This window comes from Perissodus microlepis, chromosome 6, assembly GCF_051167445.1.
Source record: "Perissodus microlepis isolate ML-2025 ecotype Zambia chromosome 6, ASM5116744v1, whole genome shotgun sequence".
Lineage (NCBI taxonomy): Eukaryota > Metazoa > Chordata > Actinopteri > Cichliformes > Cichlidae > Perissodus > Perissodus microlepis.
Genome location: NC_140466.1, coordinates 25943223 through 25961803, shown reverse-complemented (window position 1 = coordinate 25961803; position 18581 = coordinate 25943223). Strand labels below are relative to the sequence as shown.

General features: G+C 40.4%; 1 protein-coding gene across 3 annotated transcripts in view; it reads left to right on the top strand.

Moving 5' to 3' along the window:
• Positions 1 to 18581, top strand: part of fbxw7 (F-box and WD repeat domain containing 7) — a 129329-nt gene that overhangs the window by 42779 nt on the left and 67969 nt on the right. For all 3 annotated transcript variants that reach the window (XM_084931681.1, XM_084931680.1, XM_084931679.1), the window contains 2 exons: positions 2013 to 2267; positions 2510 to 3025. In XM_084931681.1, coding sequence (XP_084787807.1) covers positions 2082 to 2267; positions 2510 to 3025 — 702 coding nt within the window. In that variant the 5' untranslated portion in view covers positions 2013 to 2081. The remainder of the gene's footprint in view (positions 1 to 2012; positions 2268 to 2509; positions 3026 to 18581) is intronic.

The following is an 18581-nucleotide window of genomic DNA, read 5'->3' as shown; positions in this document are numbered from 1 at the left end:
TAATATTTTCTATAAAAAAATAAATGAACAACCAGGTTTGGTGATGTTGTTGAACTGACTTTTTTCCATTTTTATTTTTTGAAATGGTTAATCAAGTAAAAAGGGCAGTGCAGTGGGTGTGAATCCACTATCTATCTGCCTGGGACCTTTCTGTACGGCATATATGCCTTCTCTCTGTGTGCACGTGGGTGGTTTCAGATCAGGTACTCCCACAGTCTAAAGACATGCAGTTAGTGGGGTTAGATTATTTGTTTGTTTGTTTTTGTTTTTTTTAAATTGGACATGGGTTTGAATGTGAGGGTGAATGGTTGTCTAAGATAAACAAAGATGAACCTCAAGCCCTCAATAGAAGAAATTACATAGAAGGATGATCAGTAAAAGTGTAGACACAACAGAAAAAGTTGAAACACTGTGATAAGATGATGATGGCTGTAAAAAGGTATAAAAATACAGATAGGATGAATGTGATCATTTCATGGTGCTGTCAGTTTGTCAGTATCCTATAATTGTTCAGTTTTAACATGAACGTCCAATTTATTAGTCTGTTTCCCCACTGTGCATTTCTTCCCTACGTCATCTTTAATAACTTTAGTCACTTTATCATCTTTCATTTGATGGGATCAATCAAGAAGTATCATGAGGTAGTGACTCTGGTTGGTCACACTAGCAGGGAAATGCATTAAGTCCTTGCATGTTTTAATAAAATTATCAATGCACGGAGCCAGCCTGTCAATAGTCCCATCATAGCAGAAAGCATTATGACATATTGTAATGCTGATGGTTTGTCCCACTTCTAGGCATCAAGCGCTATAGTAGTTCTGGCCAGGTTTACCCTGTACGATCCAAACAAATGCATTTTTATTTCATTTGCTCAAAGAAAGTGGTGCTGATGGTCTTCAGACTTCTTGATATGTTCCTGTCAAGCTTAAAGTTGCATTTTTTTTCTTTTTGCTGTTTTGTATGTTGTTCTTTTTGAACACAGTCTGTAAAAGCTGACCTCATCCAACGTTCCTCGTCATCACCGACACACCAGTATTCATAGATAATAGTTCAGTGACTCAGTAAGGCTTTTCAAAGCGAGATTTTGTAAACAGTGAATTGAGGAGTTTGTTACTGGTAATATGTCTTTTCCTGTACCTGTAACAGCTGCTGAGCTTTATGAATTTACACATACTGCTTTATTTGTTCAGTGATTTCTTACTCATGTTGCTTTGAACCCAGCTCAGTCTGAGAAAGCTGTGCAGTTCTTGGATAAACTTTTCCTTGTATTGATGGTGTCCTATATTTTCAAATTTCAAACAGCCTGTCTTTAATTTTATTTACAAATAAGAATAAACACACTGCACTTAAATGAATACAACTATTGTACGGTGATGTATATTTTGCACATTTTAGTATTGATCTGCGCTCAGCTTTGTGTATTGCTGCCTGTGTCAGTCGAAGAGTGAGGTGGTGACAAAACTCTGACTGTCCTTCAGTTCCATATATATTTTCAGATATTTCAAAAGCAAGCAATGCAATTTGTTTATTTTGACACATACCAGTAAATTCTGTGTAGGAACACACAACTGTCTTTTCTGTAGACTGAAGAGCGTTTTTTAAAGACTTCAGGAACATTAATGCGGTGTGGCTTTTGTGCTCAGTGGATTGGATTTTCTTTTCTTGTTCACATTGGCTTTGTTGGAAGTAAGAACACTAGTAGCACTCAAGGCTGTTCTGCCCATCCATCTGCATTTGAGCATCCACTGCTGTGTGATCTGAAGCCAAGTACAATCACTCCCACATTTTTCCTTGTCTGCTGCTGAGCAGCATCAGTGCATCTCAACGAGCGAATGTCTAATAACAGTTATTTTAATTCAGAGAAAACAAAGGAACATGTATAACACAGACATGTTCACTCCTGATGAGCATTTTGCCTGACTGTCTGAAGACAGTAGAAAACAATCACTGAATGTTTATCAGTTTATCATCTGGGTTAATGCTCACATATATTTTTGTGTCTGTCTTTGCAGAATGTCAAACCTTTCTCCTCCTCAGACAGCCTAGCGAAGGTCCAGGAGGTAGCAAGCTGGCTTTTGGAAATGAACCAGGAACTGCTGTCGGGGGGCAGCAGCAGCAGCGGCGGGCGGAGTCGGGGGCCTGGGGGCCCGGCAGTGCGAGGTAACGCCTCCTCCACGGCTCGGGCACCCCAGCAGGCGGCAGAGGAGGGCGATGAGGATGAACACATGAACCGGGTGGTTGAGGAGGAAGAGCAGCTGCCGCAGAGGGTGAGGCAAACTGACATTTAAGAAATTTGTGATTTGAAAGTTGATTACAGAGAAAATGTCTGTGGAAATATGAACTTGCGTAAGAAGACTTAAGTTATGTAACCTAAACATCGAAGTTTGCGTTAGATTCACAGTTTGGTGACCAGGCAAGAGTCTCTGTGCAAGATCACATGCAACAGATTGAGTTTCTCACGAGATCATTCCTCACTGATATTGTATTTTGTTTTTCTGGCTCTTCACAGCCCGAGGCGTCGCAGGTTGATGGCGAGCGAGAACAACCATGGGCGCCGAGCGAGTCCGGAGCCAGCGACGGCCCTCGGGAGGACGGGGAAGGGGAGGAAGACGAAGAGGGCCTGCCAAACGGCGTGAACGGAGGTGAGAAAGGAGCCCGATGGATGTGGGGGGCAGAGCAGCGACGACTGCGAGGGCAGCCGCTTGCTGCTGAAGAGGAGGAAGAGGAAGAGGAGGAGAACAACAATAGCAGCACCCACCAAGAGGAGGAGGAGGCAGAGGAGAGGACAGAGGGAGGGGAGGAGCAGGGGAGGGAAGAGGAGGAGCGGGAAGAGGGTGAGGAGGAGGAAGAGGAGGATGAGGATGAGGAAGAGATGGACCAAGACAGTGATGACTTTGAACATTCAGCGGAGAGCGGGAGGGAGGAGGAAGAGGAGGAAGGCTCTCTCTCTCTCAGGAACAGTGTGTCTGCCCCCAATAATAACGAGGACTCGGGATGTACACGCCTAAGCTCTTCCAACAAAAAGGTAAGCAAAGCTATTTGTATTGAACAGTTTACACTGGAACTACTTTCCAGTGACGAAAGTAGTTCCAGTGTAAACTGTTTAAGTGTGTGCAGGATATTTTTCGGTGCTGTGAGCATCACCATTAAGGATTTTGCTGCAACTCCAGAAAAACTTATTGTTTATATCATTTATACATCTCCGTGTGAAACTGTTGAATGCGTTGCACTTGCACCTACGTGGTCCATATTTAAGATGGTAGCACCCTCTTGTGGAAAACGCTTGTTATTGCAGGAGCTGAACCATCTGCTTGGAAATAATTGGATACTGGAACTGCATTATATATTTGGAAGGACAAGTAAACATTGTTGAAAAATTATAAAGATGAACATGAATGGCTGAGATGAAAAGTATAAAAGCATTGTATTAAGTAAGTGCTGAAATTGCATTTGTTAATGGCAGTTTTGGCTCAAGACTTAGGGAATTCAGTAAAGTGTCTATGAGTCAATTCAGAAGAGAATACAGCTGGGATTTGGGTTTAAATCTGTTCATGGTCTGATGTGTCTGGAAGACTTGAAGGCACGTTTTCCCCGTACTCATAAGTATACCAGATAGCCCCACCTTTTGCTATAGCATAGACCAGGGGTGTCAAACATAAGGTAAACACACAAACATAAGGAAGTTTCACCGGCCCAGCCCACATAAGGTCACAGGGAGCTGTATGTGGCCCATGACATAAACTTTGCCATCCCCGACAGTAGAGTGGACCCTCCTTGCCACTCAGTGCTGGCTGGAGTAATGATAGAGTGCTAAGAGTTTTCCTTATAGTGACTGCTCACTCATATCAATTGCTGAACTTTTATGAAAATCCTGACACGTCAGTACCTTCAGGTGAAAATTAAAGGTTACTGCAAAGAATACGGCTTTGTGCCTCTCAAACATTGTCACCCTATTGGAAGTTGTTTCTTTGAGGGTGGCAGAGCTCACCATATATTTGGAAGTAATGTGAATCTTCAGTGTTCAAATCAACTGAACACTTGAGTGAGATCATGTGGCGACATGCTCGTCACAACAGCTCATAACGAATTTAGTTTCCGGCTACTCCGTGCTTGCAAGTTTGAGTGACAAGTCCTGCCTTGAACTGCATGATTACAATCAATGTAAAGGTGGCTGCTAATGCTTGTGAAGCTTGTTGCGACTTGAGGAAACTGATGTGAAGACTCTCCTGAAATATGTGGAGAAGAACTGTTTAAAAAGAGCAAAGTCGCTGATTCTTTCTGTTGTGACTTAGATAAAATACTCATAATGGAGATGCGTATTTACTAGTATACTAGTCTTTGCTTGATGCAGTTTGATACTTGCACTTTACTGAGACTTTTTATGGTATTTTTTTTTTTCTCCCCTGTGTCACACATGCATACTAATTTTGTCATGACAGGTTAATCCTGAGCATAAATATTAAAAGAAAGCACCATTTTCTTTCTCCGCTTTAGCTCTACTCCAGGAACATTTTGTACTGGCTTTTGCAGTAAAATAATAACCGCGTACTACACACGCCCACAGCCTGCTCCCGGAGACAGTATTTCATTCATATGTGCAATATCCAGGCGCTGTTTTAGGAGCTGGTAAAAGCACCTTCATGCCTCACTGATTGATGTCTGACATGATGTGTAATGATTGTAGCTGGAAGCGAGGCAGCGCTTGATGTTCTAAAACTAATTCAAAAGGCTCTGATGCACCAGTGCTTCAACAGTAATGCTGGTGTCTTGTTTCAGTGATGAGTGTTTCAGTGTGGCCTTCACAGCACCTATATTTAAAAGCCAGAAATCGAGCTGGTTGGGAAGTTTTCGAGAGGCTCAGCGTGACAATCATATTTTTGTTTAGCAATTTGGATGGAACGAGCAAAGTAGTAAATCTGTGGCTGACAACTTTTAGTACCGAAGGCTTAGTGTTTAGGTCTCCATCCAAATGTCATTGTTTAACCGTGTCTGAGCATCTTAATCCAATATTTGTCTAGTTCTTAGTCCCGTTTTGGCAGACATCCTGAGACTTCATCGGCCACTTATTTTAGGCATTATCTAATTTAACTTTAATATCACTGGGTCATGAAAATACATATCCCCCCACCCCGGAAATTAAACTTCTACCACAAATCTCCCTTATGTTTGTTTTAACTTTGACCTATAATTTCCATTGGCTGTCCAACGTTTGATACTATTTTGTCAGATTATTCCTTCCTTTTTTAATATACTCTTGGAGCAATGTGGAGGACTTAAGAGGAAAACTCTCATCTCAGCAGTGACTGAAGTTATGGATTTTTCAATAGCTCTGCAGTCTTTGCTGTTTTGCTCTCTAAAAATCTCTTTGAGCAATACTTTCAAGAAGTTTTAGTATAGGTGTTGAAGAGCATGTGGCATTGTTTCCCGTGTGTCATACCAGAGAGTCGGTTTAGTGTGAGAGGCTTTGATGCTGATATTGTCCTTGCTTATATTATCTTAAATATAGCCATTAGCCTGAATTTGCTCCCCCTGTGCCTCTCACCATCTGACACAGCTGTCAGATATGTTTTTCAGGGTCTCAGTCAGTGTAGTGGGCCAGCTGGCTTTGATGTTGATGAACACATTTATTTCAGCTGTGGATGCTGTATGCTTGGAATTAGGAGGTGGTGCAGGAGGACTGCTTTGACATTTATCATTAGTTCAAGTGAGAAGGTGAAGCTCAGAAGAAGAAGCTTGTGTAAGTCATTCATCACAGTCACACATGTATTGTTACTGAGCTGAATTTAGTTTTATTTGATACCCGAGGAGCAACCCCCCACCCTCAAAAAAACCTTGAAAACTTAATTTCAGAACTCTGTGGATACAATATTAAAAAACTGATGTGATCAGAGGAGTAAAATAGAAACACGTCATGATATATGTGGTAAAATAACAAAGGTGGGTAGGAGGAACAAAGATGTAAATGCAGAACACAAAGAAAGGAGCTGGGTTGTAAAAATAACCACATTAGCTTAGGTTTGAAAGCAGAGCGACTGTGATACAGGGATAGAACTGGTTCCGGTGCTTTAAGACTATTCCTACCAGTCCATTCACCTTTGTTTCGCACTGAGCACATTGTGAAAAAGCTACACGAAATTGTGAATTTTTCAGATGTGAACTTGTTGTGTAATGTAAATGCTCATTGCCCGTGTTGCGATTCTGCAGAAAATTTCTTTTGCTTTCCTGGGCATGGGTCGCAGGGGCAGGCAACAGGCTAAGCAAGGATGCCCAGACCTCATACCTCCTCCAGCTTATCCAGGGGAACACAGAGGCATTCCCAGAGATGTAATCTCTCCAGCATATCCTGGGTCTGCGGTGGGATATGCCCTAAACACCTTACCCAGGAGCTATTCTTGCTTTCTTTCATTGTGCAGTAGCAGCAGTACTACTCTATGCCTGGATGGCTGAGCTCCTCACCCTGTCTCTTGAGGGAGAAGGCAAGCAACCCTTTAGAGCAGGGGTGGGGGAACTACAGGCCTCAAGGGCCGGTGTCCTGCAGGTTTTAGATGCGTCTTTGATCCAACACAGCTGATTTAAATGGCTAAATAAGCTCCTTGAAGCTCCTAGCTCCTATGAACTAATCATTCAGGTGTGTTGACCCAGGGTGATATCTAAAACATGCAGGACACTGGTCCTTGAGGCCTGGACTTCCCCACCCCTGCTTTAGAGAAAGCTCATTTCCTCCTCCACTTGTATCGACCTCGTTCTTTTAGACACTGACAAAAGAAGTCGGGACCATAGGTGAGGATAGGGACGTAGATCGATGAGTAAATCTAGAGCTTCACTTTTATACTTGGCTTTGTTTACGGCAGTAGACTGATGCAGCGTCACTACAGTCGCAGCCCCAGCCCATCTGTCTCCTGCTCCCATCAGTTGTGATGATACTCAAACATAAAGCGATGATGAACTAAACTACAATAGGAAGACTGAGATTCTGGAGAGTTAGCAGCATGAGAAGTTAGCAGCAGGTGGTTTCATGGTTTGATCCAGGAGCTGAAGCTGTGTCGCAGCTGTTCTAGAGCATAATTCAGGATGTCAGAGGTGCAGAGTTAGGACCACATCTGAGGAGGCAGAGTAACAATTTCAGAAAGCTGAAAAAAATGGTACTTATCATTTATGTAGTCAGTATTGCAGCGCGGTTTGAGCTATGATGGCACTGTATTTATATTAGGTTACGTTTATATGCAGCTGTAAAATGGAGCATAGTTTAGCAAAGAAGAAAAATAAATGCCTAAGAAATTGCACAGCTGCTATGTACAACTGCATTAAGATTAGGTGAATAGAAACCATATTAAAAATTCAGACAGAATTTATGCGTCTGGTGTGATCCACTGTTTCCATACAGGAAGGAGGTCCATGTTTTCAATCCCTGGTCTTTTTGTGTAGAGATTGCGCACGGAAAGGCGGCATGCATACTAAGTTAACTGGTGATTGGCATTAGTTGTAAACATGAGCACAATTTTGAGCCATGTGGGTAAGCTGTAAACCTTTAAATATGATGAGGAGCTGAGAAAGAGGATGGATAGCAGTTGAGTAGTCAGTAGACAAAAGGCATTGGATCTTGACTTGAACTTTTGATCTCTATGGGTACTACAGCTAATTTACACGTTACCCTAATAGTCACCAAAGTTAGGATATAAAGACCAAATCTACCAGATTCTTTTTAGGTGTTCATTTCTCCATCTCTCTGCTGTAGAGCCGGCAAACACAAAGTGATACTATCTCTCATCAACTGCCTCACTGCTTCACCCCTTTCTGAGTTAGTCTCCAAAGATTCGAGAGCTGCAGGTGCACCTACGAGCAAAAATGTTTCCTTCCGTGTCAGTCTTCACACCCACGCTTTTTGAAGTTGATCACATCAAGTTACCATGGTGACTTTGTGCTGATGCACTACTCGGCCCCCTCATTGCTGCTTGAGCTATATTTGAATTTATTCTCTTATTTAAAGTGACCAGCAGCCCGTCCGTGTCTATTTACTGAGTCATTCATTCTTAAAATAATTCAGGTTGGTTTTAAAGACTCCATGAAGACAAATATTTCACTTGAAATATAAATCTGCTAATTTGGACTATTTACGAACTACAGGAGAATATATATTTGCAATCTGTGATGTTCGTTCATTTAAAGCTTAGAATTATTTTACCGCGTTGGAGAACCAGAGTTAATGTGCTTGATTAGATATTACATGACAGCATGGTTTGTTCCTGTAGTTCGCATAGAAAATGTGCAGTTCTGATGTGCATTTTGACTGCTTCAGGATACATGTGTGTCAACAGTGGAAGATCAGCACGTGTGTGGTTGGGTCATGTTGCTAAAGTTTGCAAACTTAAAAATCTATAATATATATAGATGTATGAAAGTTCAAGCAGCTCTGTAAAATTCTAAACTTGAAAAATATTCCGCACTCTGCATGTCCCGGCATGTCCTGTGTGCACAGATTGTGTTTCCAGGTGCCGTAGGCTCAAGTCGCCCAAATGAGAATCTTCACCCTCTCCTCTTACTCGACACTCCCATCTTGTGATCTTGTGCGAACGAGGTGAGACTTCGGGTCATGCTCATCAGTTGACCTTCTAAATACATTAAGAGCCTTATGAATCTATATACTGGCTGCGCATTAAGATTGCTGAAGGTCTAAAGAGCAAAGATGGTCTGGATTCAACTGAAAACGTAACTCAGATTTACATTTTAAACACACTCCTTCCTGTTCAAAGGTATGTGAACTAAAAGGGCATGCAGAACATATGTTCATGTATTAAATAACTTAAATGAATATATGGTGTTGGGGTAACATGATCCCGCTTGGCTGTAGCAGGTGTATCTCAGTACAATGTCTCATATAAATTAGTCGATGGGAAGGCGGTTTATAAAAAAACAAATGTTTAAGGATATTTTAATTTGGCACTACAGGTTTATTACAATAGTTTTTACAGGTAAAAGGTCAAGGTGCAAATAAAAATGGTTTATGTTTTACTGTTTCCTTTCTCTGCAGAATGATCTATTATATCTACTACTGTAACTCTTGAATTTGAAACCCTTTGATGCAAATCAGCAGCACAAAAACAAACAAATGTTTTACGGTATTTTAAGAGTACAATTCAAATGGGAAAGCGCATCGCCAACATCTGAAAGCAAAATCCAGTTAAATTGCATCTTAATTACACTTTTAAACAGTTTTTAAATAAGTAGGAACATAATATACCCATTTTGTTCTCACTACAGTACACTGCTGCCTGTCCGTCTTAGAATTAATTTTAATATATCACTCATGAATAAGGCATTATGTGATCTTACAGGATTAGATGTCTCATAATGACTCATCAGAGACCTTTGGTGGCAAGTGGATCTGCAGAGCCACAATAAGGCAAAACAGGAAGGTGCGATAAGGGGAGAGGGTACAGACCTCCACTGTGATAGAATAAAGTATTGAATTATTTGGATTCAAAGAAGATGGAAATAAACTGTCAGTGCTGTTATGTGCAGGTCCGTTAAATAATTTTGCCTTAACTTAAAAAAAAAAAAAGGGAGGGGGGGGGGAAGAAAAAAGAAACTACTGTACGTTATCCCGACCACAGTCCAGCTGTCTGGGTAATAAGTTGGATGAAATCTGCATAAATTTACATCTGAGGATAAAGGTGGGTGGGGAACTTGTTTGAAAATCTGAGAAGCTATCAGAAGAAAAAAAGGAATAATATCTGAGCTACAATGGATGATACAGAGATTAATCAAAGTCGAGCAAACTCTTTCAGAAACCCCATAATTGGATTTTCTTTATCTTTGTGAGTAATTACAAAAGGACATGTTAGGAGCTGCTTCTGCTCATGACTTTGGTGGCATTGACTCCAGTCAGGTCGAAATATTTCTCACGGTATCCCCGTTTCCATAAGAACGTATTTAAATATGTATTTATGAATAACATGATGACGAATGCTTAAATTCATAATGTGCATTAAACTGCAGTCGGCTCTGTACACAAGCAAAGTCAAAGTTTTTATATTGTTTTAGATGGAATGACTAATAACTTCTTAGCAAACTTGGACACAATTTATAACACACACACACACACACACACACACACACACACACACACACACACACACACACCTCTATTCGCTGCCACCAATTAAATATATTTCCAAAGAGAAGGCAGATGTAGGTGGCATCTCCCACACACTGGCCTTATCACACAGGCAGGAATGAGCCACAAAGGACCAGTGTTCTCAGCCTCCCACATTAAAGCAACTAGTTTGAGTCATTACCGATATATATTGATGACGGTTTACTTTCACAGAGGCCCTCATTATAAACTAATACACCTCCACTGGCCTGCTGAATTGTTCTTTTTGTGTGTGTGTGTGTGTGTGTGTGTGTGTGTGGCTACACAAATAACACAGATAACTCTATTTCAAAAATAGTTTAGTTTGGCTAATTAAGGTAGTTAACTCCTGCTCTGATAATTAACCGATTCTCACGTTGCGCCTTTCTGAAGCATTCCTGGCATTCATTACAGCCACCTTCAGCTGATTCTTGTTTTGGGGTTACTCTGCATATAACTTCCAGGTTATATATTCTCATTTTCTTCATGCAGGTCTTTTTGCGAGCTGGACTTCTGTTTTGTTTTTGTTTTCTTTAACCTGGGCTTTCTTGAGCCCCTATTTGAACATACCCAAACCTACCACAGCAAGTCACTGTTTCAGCAATATAAAACTCTCAGTTGCTTCCCATTAACTAACACTTGCATTCTTGCAGCTCAATAAGAGAATTTAACTTTCATTTTTATTCACCCCTCTCTTATTGAGGGGTGTTTATACAGTTTATCCCAAAGTCAAGGGTATTCCTGAAAGTTCAAGTAACAAAACAAATATTAAGTAACCGGCTTAACTTAAATATATATAATGCTGTGTAGCTCAATAAAATAAAAAACAATGAAAATCTGATATTAAAATCACTAGTAATGGAAATTTTTAATAAACGACAAAATAAAATAATCAAAAATCAAGAAAGGAAAAACAGAATATGAAGTGGCTTACTCAGTGCAGTACAAACAGCATAGCAAATATCAGATGATGTATAGTATAGTGTACTGATATATTAGTGTACTGCAGGGTTGAAACAAGCACCTACAAAACCCAGTTCTTAGTTGAAGATCATGTAAGCAGTGCGTTGTATCACACAAGATTTTAAATGTAGCTTTTTCAGTGCAGCATATTTGTCCCAGACCTTCACACCAGAGGGAGGCAGTGGTGTGAGGGGTCATGTTCATACACAATCCATGACCCATGGGTGGTGGTTGGCTTTCAGCGGCTCAGCTCAGATTGCCGATGCAGAGGAGCAGAAAGAGTGATGTAGTCCCCCCTCCAGAAACTTTCACTTTAATCATTTATAGAATAGAATAGAATAGAAAACTTTATTTGTCAATTTCTTCAAATGTACTTGCCATACAAAGGAATTGAAATTACGTTTCACACTGTCCCATGCGTAGACATTGACAACAATAAAGTGCAGATGCACAACAAAAAAAACAGCCCTAACAATAAGGTAATATTGAATAGGGACCTAAAAATAAATAAAATAAAGTGTTCCAACAGTGTTCTCTGGAAAATAGTATACTAGTCTACTATATAATAATATAAATAATGCTAAAAGAAATACTAAAAATATGTAGCAGCAGGTGTGTGCAATTGCAATGCAGAGGTAGTTGTTTCCAGTCAGGAATGTTTCCAGTTCTTGGTTCAGAGAGTGTTTTCTTGTTGGAGAGTGTGGGGGGTGGTGGGGGGGTGGGGGGGGTAGAGTCCAGTCTGTCTTCCTATACTTCTGCCAATCTGGTGATTCTGCTGGCTAGGAGCCGGGAGGGAAGAGAGTTCAGCAGTCTCACAGCCTGGTGAGCCTGGTTTATATGTACCATGGAGGTGTTTAAAGATAATAGCAGAGTGCTGCCTTTATCCACTTCATTATATATTATAGTTTTGGAATACCTTGATATTATTATCGTTTAACTAATTTAAGGCTGATGGGTTTTCTGTCATTATCACACAGTATAAATATATTTCATCTATATTTCATCTGAGTCTGTAGAGATTTACTTTTCACAATCACCTCAAGTTCTCCAAAACTGCTGTGATGGGCTATGAAGGTAGTTTGGCAGCATTTAAGCAGAATTTATGCTCTGCCCGAACCAGTTTAATAGCCGGACCAATGAGTACTACTCATGAACCTGAAGGGGTTCCTCAGACCATGTCATTGCTTGGCTCCTTTTCCAGGAGCAGTTGAAAATAAAGAAAATAATGACCTGGCACTCCCACTCTTTGCCCCTCACACACAACCTGCGTTTTTATCCCGTCACATCAGTCACTTTGAAAAGCTGGGAGTGACCCGTGCAACGATGTTGAGTTACTCCAAGCCAAACATTCTTGGCCTCTGGCCTCCAGTAGTCTTTTCAGGGATTGCAACCCCTCTGACCCATTAGTAACAGTGAGGCAAAGTAATTTAAAAAAGAAAAAAAAAAGAGAGAGATAAATGTATCTATTAGAATGGTATGAGGTTTCTTTTAATTGTTCCTGTTTGGCTAACTCTTGATTATTTTTAAGCTTGTGGGATGCATGTTCCTGTCTACTTTGTGCCAGGGATATTTTTTGCCTTTTTATGATGGTGCATAACCCCAGGCCACTTTCCACCCCATAGCAAACTGTGGGAACTTATAATGCATTTTTCACTGGAAGGATAATCTTTAGATTTCTCAGTGGGTTTCTTGGTCATGGACAAAGCAAATTGATATTTATTGATAACGTTCAGGGTTTCTGGATTATGTGAAATTGTTCTATAATGAAAGAAGAACAAGCAAAAAACAACACCTGCATGACTTGCAGTTTAACAACTTACTTTGGGGTGATCATGTTGTAGCAGACTGGAATAGCGTGTCTTTCACATAGCTTGTTGACCTAAGATTAGTCTGAAAGCTCAAGTAACCTCCACAAGGCCTGAACCATATCAGAAAAAAGCGGCCGCTCACTGGTGCCTCACTGGTTAGGACACATTGGATGTGGACTAATAGTAGTGGTTATTTTCTCTATGGGAAAACTAAATGGTCCCGTTCATCGTTTCAGATAAGTGGAGGAATGGGGCATCCATCTTTTCAGAGTAGTCAATAGTCATCAGACAATTTTATTTTGTGCATATGTGTAAGGCGACACTCTGTATCTCTTGTCTCAGAGGATTGGTGTGCCCGTGGCTTGGCACACCAAGCTGAACTTGGATGCCTTGTGCCAACAAACAATTGACTGAGCTTTTAACAGGCAACATTAGTTGTTTTGGAGTACAGCAGATTTTAACTTTTTTGTTTTGTTTTTTTACATTTTTATTTTGTTGTTTATTTTACATCACATTTCCTCAATTTGAGTATTCACCTAGTCTCTCTTTGACTTTTGAGGACCACATAAAAAACAAGTCTTTGTTTCTCTGCACTGGCTGCAACCTGCATAACTGAGAGACTCTGCAGATTTTATTGGGATTTGTCTCCATTTGCTGTCTACTGGTACTTTCAGTTGTTGACGTGTTGGAGGTTGTCATTCGTCTGCCTTGTTAGCCATTATACTTTTTGCTGAAAACCAGTTGTTCCGAAGAGCTTAGACAATTTCCTGTTTCCACTGTGATGATACATCCTCTGGACAGGACCTCTTGATTGGAAACTTGTTGCAATCATCTGATGATCATGATCAGCCTGAGTGATTGTTAGTGGAAGACCTCAGTCCTCTAGGCTTGCCCAGATCTCACTGTCAGAGGTGTATAGGAAGCACCACAGCTTTATAGAGTGCTTGCTTTGTTTTTCTTGACGTCCAGACCTTCTCCAACATCTATTTGGCTGTAGCTCCAGAGCTGACGCCACCTAGAAATGCAAGTTTGTGTTGGATGACCATGGTTTTTGGTTGACAACAGGCACCATTTCTTGCATCAAGTGTTTAGGGAGTGAGTGACAGGCTGGAGGATGATGCACCAACTGGAGGGTGGTGGTCGGTCTTATTCCTGGGGTTCCTAGTCGTGATCAGTTGACCTATAGAAAAAAAATAGCGAGTGGAGACATATTTTAAGTATTCGAGATATGGACATTACTTTTATTTTTAATGCATGAAAGGACGAGCATCTCACCTTGCAGTTGCTATGGTAGCGAGAAGTGTAGTGAATTACTTTCTTTGGTAAGTAATTGATTAATATACTCCATTACTTTCAGGACAAGTAATCAGTAATACATCAAATCAGTATTTGTCTACATGATTTATAACCCTCCATTTCACAATCTCATTGTAGGCAAACACTTTGGAATCCAAAGAAAATGTAGTGATCAACTTTTAAATTTTTTATTAATTTTTTTTATTTATTAACGATACCTTGAATCTATTGAATGTGGTCGCCATTGTTAGTCCAGCAGGTTCAGTTGCTTGTTCCAACTGTGCTAAACATACTGTTAAAAGCCATGGGTGTTGGTCTGCCTACAACACTCAATGGCGTCCAGCGGCTGACTGTCAGAGTGGTGTGTCGGGGTCCTCGGCGTACTGTCGGATGCTCAGGCCCTGTAATCCTCCTCAAACAATAGTGCATGTGAGAATAGAAGGGAGGTTAAGCCCTGTAGGTCTTTTGTTACCATGTGCTCGGGCATTTAAATGCACAGAGGGATAGTTGTGTTTTGCCACTCACTCGAACTGGAGATTCATTTGTATTCGCTACCAATTATGAAAGGTTTTTTCTGCTGCATATTAATGTTCTTTTTTGTAAGTTGGCATAAAAGCGTACGTACAGAATGTACATATCCATTTTCTCTGCCCCTTCTCTCGTTCTGCCATTTGGACCTTCACATCACTGTTCCTTTACATCTCTGACACTGTGTTCGTGTGGTGCACGGTTTAATTAAAAACCATCGCATCCTGCTGCTGCTTCTTTCATAGCTTCATGTGAAAACACATTCACTAGACTTCAAAGTGCATCCCTCACTGATTAAGTGAATTCTTGTTTAAATGCATGTGTCACACATACTGACGTTGGACAGCTGTGTCGCCTCCTGAAATATCCTCAGCCTCTTTGCTGACAAAGTTACTGACATTCCCTAACATCGCGGTTCAGGGATGAACCAGAGAAGGTTGGTGTAAAACAAATCCTTCCTTCCACAGGCATGTTGACATCTGATTCCAATAAAGATATCTGTTTTTTTGTCGTATGCTGACAATTTTCGTGTGTTCAAGTTAAATGGGCTAAATGATGATGTAGGCCACAGAGGTGGGAGGACCAGGAGGGGCTCAGAGAATGACTACAATGAGGAAGTTCCCTGGATACACGTGCTGCAACAGACGACTCTTGGTACACATTCCACCACAGAGGGGTCATGAGAGCAGATTCCACGGTGCCTGTCTGAGGGGGGAGAGGCTGCTGGGTCCATCCTCTTTTCAGGCCCCGACAGCAGCTGCTCTGCCTGGCTTGGGTGCAACAGTGACCTCACACCCCGGAGATATTTTAAAGGGTGCCAGTCAGCATGAGCTCTGAGTAGGTAGGAGCTCGACAAGTGCAGTTTTAACGCATCTGCTGCACAATGTTCGAGAGATCCGAGGGAGATCCAGCAGTGGTGTAAGAAAAAGTATCTACTTGCAAGTTGGTCGGTTTTCAGAGCCCCTTAGTGGGAAATGATCCGTTAGACAGCTCTTTCTTTCCTTTTCTGTTTCTTGTTTCTTGCAATGCTGCGGCATTGCCCTATTCCCCGTTTCTCGTCATCCGGCGCTCAGAGAAAGATGCCGAATGTTTCCTGTAACAAAGACAAGACTCTACACGTCCCGCCAGAGAGCCAGGCACTCAACCCGGCTGATTCTAAAGACATCGCCACGGAATCACTACCTCCTCAGAAAGTACTCAAGATATTCAGCATCAACATCATTGCTCAGGGTTTGCCTTTCTATCGTAGACGGGTGAGTGTTGTACAAATTCAGCCAGTCGCAGAGTTTGGGTTTGGCCGATCCGGAAATGCCAGAGGTCATCGAACACGCTTACCCCTTTTCACCTTGGTTGGTGTTGCTTTTATAGCTGCCTGTTTATAGAAAACGGCAAATCAAAAAAATTAAGCTGCTGTGTTGCTTTCGTTCGTTACTACTCTAGTAATAGTTTGCATTGACAGGGTTATAACTGAGTTAAGCGAATGTTTTTCTGACAAATTTTAAACGTAAGCGACTTGTTTTTGTTACATGCTACAGATAAATTAAAAATCTTGACCTAACCCCCCCCCCACTCCTTTTTCCCTTTTTTACATTTCTTCTTTCTTTTTCCACAGTATGTTGATTGGTAGTGATATGACTAGTTAAAAATGGCAAACGTAAATACAAATTTGTCCTTTTGTCATCTCACTATGGCACTGATACAAGCTTCGCGTGCCCCAGCTCCACCCATGGCAGGGGACGGACACCAGCTTATAGCCTTAAAAAGGCCGTAAACTATGAGCCTATTTTTAGTGGAAGTTTTTGGATAAAGTATTGATTAAATGGAAAACCTTAAAACAAAAGTCTTCAGCTGTTGACTTATGATAGGCTATAGAGCAACTGATCCTGCCTTCTATGACATTTGTTTTGTTGGACTTTTTTCTTTTCTTTTTTGTTAATTGGCAAATACGTTTGCCAATTAATTAATGTAGAAATCAGTATTGTTGGTTGAAGCCATAAAATTATGTTACTACTTAATTACAACATTAGTTAAGTTGCCTGTAATGGTAACACTGCTCGTGTTGAAACTTTACTTTGGCACATGTGCTCACTGGAATCGGTGTGATAATTTAATGTGATTGGAAATTAATGAAATCAGATTGCCAGAAATCAGCTTCCCAAATGAAAACAAAAAAACTTTAAGACCACCTCATTGTCAGATTAAATGCACAAAAGTACAATTCAAAGTCTATAACACAGTTGAAGGTTGGTTTCGTTTTCACAATTTTGCAATGAAGCAACTAATACAGGCTTTAACGTAGTCATTTTATTTTGTCAAACTTTTTTTTTTTTTTTAATTGTTGGTAATAAGGAATGTGTGGTTTGTTAGGTTTTTTTGTTTTGTTTTTTCCCTTAAAATGTTACTTAAAATAAACTTCATTAGTTGGAAAGCTTTCTTATTGTACTCAGCAACATTGTACTCACGCTCCATTTAAAGAATCTGATTTGGTGGGGAACTTAAATATTACCTACTGTAATATCTTAGAGCAGCGACAGCAGATGTTTTTATAGAGCCATAATTGTCCTGGTGACCTTTCGCCAATTATCTGGGTGCTGTGATTGGAGTTATAGATAGACTAGTCAAAAATGTCACCACTGGATCTGCCACAAAAGTCTGAAGAGGAGTCTGATGGTGAGGAGAGAGGTTGTGAAATATGGACTGAAATAGAAATGAGAATAGATGTGACAGTCACTGGGGAGGGTCGGCTTGTCCTTTTCTTCTTCTTGGGTTTTCTTCCAGAACAAAGCAAGCTGCTTTGTTGATTCGATTTTTGAAACGAAATGTCTGTTAAGATTTGTGCCTTTTATGTAATGGCCTGTATCATACGTTAAAAGGATAAACTGTGGTACGTCACAACAGGCAGTTTCTTCAGTTTAAACAGGAACAGGATGGGTAAATAAAGCAGTGTGTTCTAACAGAGTTCAAACCTTCATTGCACTTTGTTTTACAGCAAAGTGTTTTATTATCTCTAATTACTATGTATGAATATAGCCTGTAGTTTTCATGCTGACTAAAAATGTCAATACAATACAATAAAACCCATTCTATGGTCAATGTAGTATAGTAGCAGCGTGTAAAAATTCAAATAGCTCAGCAAATTAAACGGAACAAAATAAAATACAATAAAACTGCTAAAAAAATAAATAAAGAATAAAGATAAAGAAAAGTTGATTAGCCATTTTTCCAAATCTGAATTATATCTGCTACATCATCATTTATTTATTTGCAGTTTATTGCTAAAATTGTATTGTGCAGTTTTATTTAGGTTTTTCAGGAGAAACAAAATAACAAAGATGTAGAAGTCTAGAAATCGTGTATCAAATATGGTAGACTTGGCTTTCAAGCGTTAAGCAAGAAAACCGCAAAAATGATCAAAGAGGTAAAGTCAAAGGATGAAACTCTTCTATCTAGGGCTGTGCGATATGACCAAAATCTCATATCCCGATGTTAAGACATCTATCGTCCCGATAACGATATAAATCACAAGAATGTAACATTTTCTGTAAATTCTGTGAATCTCGGGCAGCTCGACTTGGTGAAGTGTTTCCAGCTGCGCGTCGCGTACCTGGAGTCAAGTGTTTTAACCGATGCATGAAACTATACATTTTTAGACGTAAGTTGTAACGGCCGCCGTTTTCTTTGTGAGTATTTATTACACAGCGTGCTGCGGGGAAAAGCCTGTTCTAACGTTTGAGTCTAAGGTTTATTTTTTAGCACCTGACGGCTCTTTTTCTTCTCATCCGTAAACACTCTGCATACTCTTTCACGTGATTCAGTTTATTTTGAAAAGTCTCAGCAGGATCTTGAACTTTATT